General features: G+C 43.7%; 1 protein-coding gene across 1 annotated transcript; it reads left to right on the top strand.

Annotated features, from left to right (window-relative positions):
• The first annotated feature begins 792 nt into the window (after positions 1-792).
• LOC106953256 (inositol hexakisphosphate kinase 2-like) lies at positions 793-5,958 on the top strand. The gene is made up of 5 exons (XM_015041868.1): positions 793-1,341; positions 2,248-2,482; positions 2,581-2,765; positions 3,411-3,586; positions 4,583-5,958. The coding sequence occupies exons 1-5, from the start codon at positions 1,068-1,070 to the stop codon at positions 5,219-5,221; spliced, it is 1,509 nt and encodes a 502-aa protein (XP_014897354.1). The 5' UTR covers positions 793-1,067; the 3' UTR covers positions 5,222-5,958.
• Positions 5,959-8,449: the final 2,491 nt, after the last annotated feature.

The following is an 8,449-nucleotide window of genomic DNA, read 5'->3' on the forward strand; positions in this document are numbered from 1 at the left end:
ATGAAGACGGTATGTTGATACCTTTTAGGGTCTTTCCACTAAATGCCTCTAAGTTTGCCCCAAAGTTTGATGGAAATATTCGATTTTAGAGTCTAACCGACATTAATTGCCCATCATCTACTGTGGGGAAGCCAGTGGGTTTTGTTTTCACTGATAAAGATTATTTATTTATTTATTTATTTTTTTCAAATTCAAGAAATGTGTTTTTATGTTTTTTAAATATGAGGACCTGATTTTAATATTAAAAATACAATCTGATCTGGAAGATCTTTTTGCTTTACTGGGCATGCTCCTCGTTTTGATCTTCTTGTACCCGTCTTTCTGGGTAAACAATGTTGCCTGTCCTGTCAGACTTTGAAAACCCTGCCGACACAAAAACACGGAAACAGCTGAGTCCAGCCTCGGCTTCCCTTCTGGATTTTATTTCTCTCTTCCTTCCTCCAGACTCCTCTGCCGCTGCCTTTGTTTGCTTTCCCTCATCGCCTCGCAGGGTTACCACCCAACAACCTGCTTTGGAGGCTCCTGATTGGTGGACTCCTGGTGTCGGGGCGGGCCGAGCGTCAGGCTTGTGAGGGTTTTTTTTTTTTTTACCAGTGGTGAAGAGGCTCTCGGCTGTCAGAAAGCGGTTAGTCTACAGCGGAGCTGGATATCTCTCTGCTGGTCCCGTCTGCTGCAGCAGCAGCAAAGATCCGTGGCATGACCCTCTGAAAAGCGCTCCTCTCGTTCTTCTCTGCTTCAAGGGCTGCCTGGGAGAGAGTTGAGAGGAATAAAAATCGGCGGATTTCTCTGCCCCGTTTCCTCTTTTCTTTGTTGTGAACCAGCAGCGTCCCCCCGAGAGCCGAGCGGATCATCACAACATCAGCCTCTGAGGACACCGTGGCAACATTTCGCAACAATCCGCAACCTCAATGCGACACACAAGGTCTTCTGATCAGGAGATCTGCAGCCCGTGAGCGTCCCTGAAAGACAGAGTCTCCTCCGGCCCCGAAAAAACGGACCCTCCACATTCGTTCATGGGTGTGTGAGGAGGCTTATGCCCGCCGTAGGGTGGCCGGTGCCAGAGGAGGATGAGTCCGGCTGTGGAGGCTCAGGCCCAGGAAGACATGGATGCAGAGCAGAAGCAGAAGCAGCAGCAGCAGCAGCAGCAGAACCAGCTGCAGCACCAGCCGTGCTACATAGAGAAGGGAGTGATGCTTGAGCCCTTTGTGCACCAGGTGGGGGGGCATTGCTGCGTCCTGCGCTTCGGGGAGCAGACCATCTGCAAGCCCCTCATTCCCCGGGAGCATCGGTTCTATAAGACTCTTCCCCCTGCAATGAGGAAGTTCACCCCACAGTACAGAGGTACAGAAATGAGCATTTTTGTGAGCATTTTTCTAACCTACACTGTCGTTTAAACGCAACACTCCTTTTATTTATTTTGGTTTATCTGCATGACTTTGGATTTTTTTAAATGATTATTATTATTTAATTCAAACGTCTTATTAGCTGGTGCAGGTCCTGCATGAGAGACGGATCAGTAGATTGTTGTGAGGCACTTCCTACAACTACAGATGCGTTGTTTTTTAAGAGGCTGCCAAAAATGACCAAGTTTCTCCACAAGAGGGTGCCATAGCTGGCAGCCGGCTGGATACCATTATTCCCCGTCTGTTGTTTATTACTGTTTGTAATAAATTAGGCAAGTCAGTGTGAATAGGTGGGAGCCGTTGTTTGTTGGCAATACAAGAATCCATGAAGCTGCTGGGCGAAAGGCACCGCAAAAGATAATGTTGTAGCTGTTTATGATATAAGCAAAGTTGGGATGTTGTGAAAATACACAAAAGTCCCGAGGTTACTGTTCTGGAGATGAGGAACGTTTGAGAACTCTGTGAAAATTAGCTCTATTTTTTAAAATCTATTTTTACAGGCACGTCTCTGTATGTGTTTCTATGTCCTCTGAGTTAATTTTAGACTCGCAGATGACGAAAACAGCCGACTTTGAGTCATCTATAGCTGCTTCACTCAGTAATGGCCGCCGCACTGAGAAGTGTTTCTGTCAGTGACGCCTGGAGCTCACACAGATGTGTTTAGCAATCGGGAAAGTATCAGACTGTTGAGTTTCCAACCGGTCAATCACTGAAAGACCGGACAAGAAAGTAGTCTCAAACATATATTTATTTCTATTTTATTTATTGTTGAATGTATGTCTTGTTGAAGCAGATCTAAAATGTTTATGTTCTCTTTTTTTTTTATTTGCTCCCCGCATCTCAGGTGTTGTGTCAGTCAGCTTTGAGGAGGATGAAGAAGGGAATCTTTGCCTCATCGCCTACCCCCTGCACAGCGACCTGCCCACTGACGTCGAGAACAAAGACCCCTCCGCCGATTGTGATCCCAAGAGGAAGATGCTCCAGCGCGGCCAAATGGTCACGTCCGCACAGATATTGGAAAGCGAAATCTACAGCAAGGACGGCCGAGGCCACCACTTTCGAAAAGGCCAGGACAAGAGGTGAGGCAGGAGCCGACGCTCGTCAAATTTAAAACGACGCACAGTGACCGTGAAACGTCTCCACGTCCGGTTAACTTAAAACTCTGCGTTTTGCTCAGGTGGCCCTCGCTGCAGGACTACCTGGAGATGGAGCAGCCGCAGCAGGTGGACGTGCTCCACTACAGCCTGGAGCACAGTCACAGTAACGCCGCCCCGCAGCTCGAACACAACCCCTTGATCCTCAAGTGTCAGCAGCAGCATTTGCAGCGCATGAAGGAGAACGCCAAGCACCACAACCAGTACAGTATCCTTCAATGTCGCGACGTTTCCCAGCCTCTAGATCGGATCTGAATGTCCACAGATGGGTATCGGGTGGTGTTGTCCTTTTCTAAGAAGAAAAAAAAAAGTGCCCTTCTGAGATCTTTTTTTTTTTACTATTATTACAGCGTACAATGCGTATTTGTAAATTAACAGCCTGAAGGTTGGTTGTGAGTCTACCTTTGACTTTTTTTTTGAGTTGCTTTAATGAAAGATACCATCAAAAACAAAGCTATTTATTATTTTCTTGTGTGAGTGTATGGAAATTGGCAGCCAGATTTAACAAGTCGTGCAGGAGGCGCTGTCAAAAACCCGCCGCCGGTTCCAAGGTGCCCTCAGTTTCTCCTTGAGCACCCCACCCACGAAAACGTCTGTGAGCACCACTGCATTTACCCGCAGCCTCGGCTTGTACCTGAACTCTGCTATCAGTTTCCTAGCAGAACGGATGTGTTACGCAATCACTGCCATCGGTTACTTGATAACATCATGATCCGATGTTCTGGTTATAATGATGCGACGAATCGGAAACCTTTGGTCTTTTTTATCATCAAGCCGTATAGCGAGGGTGCCAGTTTCTTTTTATTCAGGAATTACGTTCTACAGCTATATCCTCCTTAACCCGGTGTCTCAGAGTTCATCCTGCTGGAGAACCTGACCTGGCGGTACACGATACCGTGCGTGTTGGACCTGAAGATGGGAACGCAGCAGCACGGAGACGACACCCCTGAGGAGAAGAAGGCCATACGCATCCGTAGGTGCCAGCAGAGCACATCGGCCACCTTAGGGGTCCGCCTCAGTGGCATGCAGGTATGAAGAGTCATACTTGTTTTGTTTTTTTGGGGGTTTTTTTGAGGGTGGGGGGGTTGCTGTTAAAACATGACATCACTACTTCATTGATTCCTTTTTATTTTATTTTTTGCCTGCCACCAGGGCCAAAGGGCTTACAGGGGGAGGACTCACTTAGCATGTGGTGTTTTTATCAAAATATTTTTATTTATATTATTTAAACTACACTCAAATATTTGAAAATTATCATATTTCTTGGACCAGCAAAAAAAAAAAAAAAAAAGTTTTAAACCAATTTGGACCCTTCAAATGTTCTGTAATTTGATCGATCAAATGATATTATTTTCTGGGAATAAGGCACCAAAAACTTGCTCTAGCCCAGGGGTTCTTATTCTTCCAAGTCCGGCCCTGCCTGCCACCAGCAGACACTGAGTTTATCTTACCTTAAAACTCTAAGAAACAGATAGTTGGTCTACATTAGGCATCCTCTGAACACCAATATCTAGCTATAATTATTTCTGTTTTAATTTATTTTATTTTTTTTTACGGGAGAGTATTATGTAAAATCAACTTTTTTTATAATGTTATTCCCTCATCAAAACACAACTGGAGTGTTGCCTTGATTCTTTCATGCATGTTTAAAAAGTCCTTTAATCTCCCACGGCAACCATTCAGCCATGAAAAACGCCTCGTTGGACCAAGCCCCGCCTTCAAGTCGCAGCTCCTCCTCTGAGCTTCTTGAAGGCAGAGTTTCAGAAAGAGCAGGAGATGTTAAAGAGATGGAGGCCCAGTTTTAAGCCGATAAACCAAGAAGTAAAACTCCTTTTAAGTTTGATAGCACTGTTTATAACAACTGAAAGTAACATAGTTGTTTGATTATGCTATAAAACAAAACAAAACAAAAAAAAACACATAATACTAAAATATGAAAATAACATCTTTTTGCAAGGTATATTCACAGGAAAAAAAAGAAGAATGTTCTAATTTTCTCCTTTTAAAATCTTTCGCTCTCTGCAGGTGTACCACTCTGACTCTGGCCAGTTCATGTTCATGAGCAAGCTCCACGGCCACAAGCTGACCGTGGCAGATTTCAAAGAGGCTCTGTTCAAGTTCTTCCACAGCGGCCGGCGCCTGAGGCGGGAGCTGCTCTCGCAGGTGCTGAGCCAACTCAGGGAGATGCAGGCCGTCCTGGAGTCCTGTGAGTCGTACCGCTTCTATTCCAGCTCCCTGCTCATCATCTACGACGGGGAACAGCACAGGAGACACTTCTCCAGCACCGAAGACGGGCTCTCTGAAGGCGAGGAGGAGGACGACAAGGAGGAGGAGGATGAGGAAGAGGTGGAAGCTGAGCCTAAAATGGACGAGGACGAGGATGAGGAGGAGAGCGAAACGGAGGGCGCGTCCGGCTCTCCTCACTGCCCGGCGCCATCTAGCGACAGCAGCAGCGGCGGCAGTGGGAGCTCCAGCATCAGCCAGTCCTGCTCGGACCTCCGGAGCCCTGTGGTGGATGTGAGAATGATTGACTTTGCTCACACCACCTGCAGACATTACCGCGAGGACAGCGTGGTCCACGAGGGCAAGGACAGCGGCTACATTTTCGGCATCCAGAACCTGATCACCATCATCTCTGAGCTGGAGAACCACAGCACAGACTGAGCAGTCAGACGAAAAACACATTCAGGCTCCAAGCCGCGGACTCAGAGCCTCGGTCCCAGGACAGGACTGCTGTAGCTGTTTCTTTACCTCCTCCTGTTTTCACCATTGGTGCTTTTCTTTTTCTCTTTTTTTTTTTGGTGTTACCATTGGGACTGGCAGCCAACCAAGAGTAACAGCAAAGAACTGTCTTTGTGAACGTCCCGTTTTAACCACAGTAACCAATAAGAAGAAGGGGGACGACCGTGGATACAAAGCCATTGAAACGTCTAAGATCAGCAGGTGTTCTCGTGTCAGATTTCCAAAGAAAGTGTCATTTTGCACACCCACTGACACACACACACACACACACACGTGGACATGCTCTAAAAAGGGAGTGTGTGTTCTACCGAAACAGGGAGAAGCAGACGACGGAAAGTGTGAGGAGAGAAGCGGCTTTGGTTCTTCTTCTACATGTTCATCCTGCCGTCGTCGTCTCCTAAAGCGAAACAAATCTCAGAGAGTTGATAGAGAGATATTTATTTATTTCATTTGTTTCATAAAATAAACTAAAAATGTCAACAAGAAAAAAAAAGAATATGTATGGAGGCTAGTACATTCCATATTATTAATGTTAAAATAATGATATTGATTAATATTGTTATTTGACATGGTTTGATACCTCTCCCTCGTTTGTTTGCTTGTTTTTTCCTGTGTTGTCCACGATTTCTTGGAGGCGAATTAAAACCTTTGTGGTAGCAGCTTGTCTTCTGTTGTTTGTTAACCTTGTAAGGGAACAAATGATTAAGTAGATTTGAATGCAGCAATCAAATTTTATGCAAACCTTCTCCCAGTGTGAGGCTGTAGAAACCAGAATCTATGAAGTCAGATTCATTTGTACCTCACATGCTTAGAGACTTAAGAAATAAATAAAATACCTCCAGGATCTACTTGTATTCACAAAGGTTCAAACACCCTCGTCGTCTTTGAATATCATTTTCACTTTGGGCTTTTTGTTGATCTGATCTTTAAACAGGTTGGTGTGATTATGCGACATAATAACAGGATGTTATTACGTTACGCCCTCATCAAAGAAATACCTCGAGCGATGCTCTGAATCTTTCATGCTCCTTCAGACTAGCAGCAGCAATTAGCAAACATCTGGTGGAACTGTGCATCTGCTGAGCTTATAAGAACTGCTTCTCAGTCCAACGCTCCTAAGAATGGCGGCAGCACTTTATTTGAAGGGGTGTGCATAAGACTGACACTTCATATTTATTTTATAAATATGACATAACACCTGTCTTGAACATGAAGGTGTTTTTATGAATGTTTACAACTGTTGTCAGGAAGTGTCATTTGGTAAATAACGACACTTTTAGTGCAAAGTTTTTACCAGTGTTTACCAAATAATACAAAGTCGGCACTTTAAATGCGACTTTTAAAGCAACTTTGCATTAAATGTGTCATTATATAGGAATGACACTTCACAGTAACGGTCATAAACATTCATAAAGACTCCTTCATGTTCATAACAGATGTTATGTCACTTTTATGACAGTGTCACGACAGTCTAATGCACACTCCTTCAAATAAAGCGTTACCAGAACGGCTGTAAACGGCATAATGAGAAGCATTGTTGTGGTGTGCTGTGAACATGGAGTGTCGGAAAGAGTAGAAGCTTCTTAAAGAGACGGAGATCAATTTCCAGGCGTCAAATTGCAAAGTCAAATTTCTCCTTGGCCCTTTAATAATTTCTTAAAACAAGAATTTACATTTATTGTGATGTTTTGCTAATTCATTCAGGTCAAATATAATAATACAGGAAAAAATATATGCATACCAATAGTGTTTGGGTAAATGTCCCAAGTTGCAGAAAAGAACTTGACTTTTTTGATCAAAATGTTTCTGGCAAAATTCTGGCTGGAAATTGGACCAAACGGGTCGTCTTGCTCCAGAAACCAGTTTTGTTGTGTTTGTTTGGGATCTTTGCTCCTGTTGGAGCATCAGTGTTTCACTCATCGAACCCAAACTCTCACCTTGCTCTGGCGAAAGTTCTCCAACAGTGTCCGAACATTTTATGACATAAAATTTGATGTCATTTTATGTAGTAAAATGAAGTAAAATGAAATTTTATGACAAAAAATATCATAAAATAGTTCATGACATTTTTTTGTCATAAACCAGGAGATGCTGGAACAAAGATGTCACTTTCTGCATCGGACTGAGTTTGACATCACCATGCAAGGAGACTGGTTCTTACTCCAAAATTGATACCTTCTTCAAGCTTAACTGAAATTTGCAGCTTCCTGTGTGCATGAGGAGCAAACGTTTAGCTGCTTGGCAATAATAAGATTGTTTTGAGGAGTCAAACACTGCGCCAGCTGTTAGGCATGACTATGACAGCATTCAGCATAAGAAGTAGGAACACATTTTAACATGTGATGCAAACATATCAACCCTATATATGTCTGAGGCATTTATCCCCTCAGCCATAAGGAGTTTTTACTACAGACAGTAGCTGTGGATTGCTCCAGCAGGAGGCTGGTGACGACATTCCCTCCCCATCCCCAGGCCGCCTCAGCCAGCCTCAGCCAGTCTCAGTCATCGCCAGCCAGTCTGAGGCAGACGGCGACATGAAGGCGACTCATCTGCTCTGGGAGTCACAGGCGCATCAGTTGTTTGCGTGGAAAAAAAAATAAAGAAAGAAACCAGTTCATAAGCAGATGAGGGCTTGTGTCAACAGAGTGCAGAGGCCATTAGGGCGCTGAGAAACGTGCCAGACTGCTGGTACAGATCCACCAGAGTCACAGAGATCAACTCGCCCTGAGAGTGTGGCAGATCTACAATCTACAATAAATTTTTAATGAATATGAGTTACAACAACATTTACATTCCCTTTGGGATCAATAAAGTACTTTTTTAAGTTGAATTGAATTATATTTTATTTAGTCAGTGAGGAAAGAAATGCAGTGATAAGAAGTAAATGTTTCTTACACAAATCATTGAGGTCCTGCTAACAATTCATTTCTAATAAATATAACTGAACCATTTTTGTAGTGTATGCTTGACTTTTTAAGATGGTCTAAGGACATTTAATTAGTAAATATGCAAAATAGAAACCCAGTTCTGTTACCCGCTCTTAAAAAATGGGGGAAGACAAGAGAATATGTCTAAACATGTTTGTTTGTTTTATTTTTCGGTCTTATTAGAAAATGACCTAAAGAAAATGCATTTGTAGGTACCTACAGT

Source organism: Poecilia latipinna, unplaced genomic scaffold (genome assembly GCF_001443285.1).
Source record: "Poecilia latipinna isolate Pla-1442-1.1 unplaced genomic scaffold, P_latipinna-1.0 Scaffold572, whole genome shotgun sequence".
Classification (NCBI taxonomy): domain Eukaryota; kingdom Metazoa; phylum Chordata; class Actinopteri; order Cyprinodontiformes; family Poeciliidae; genus Poecilia; species Poecilia latipinna.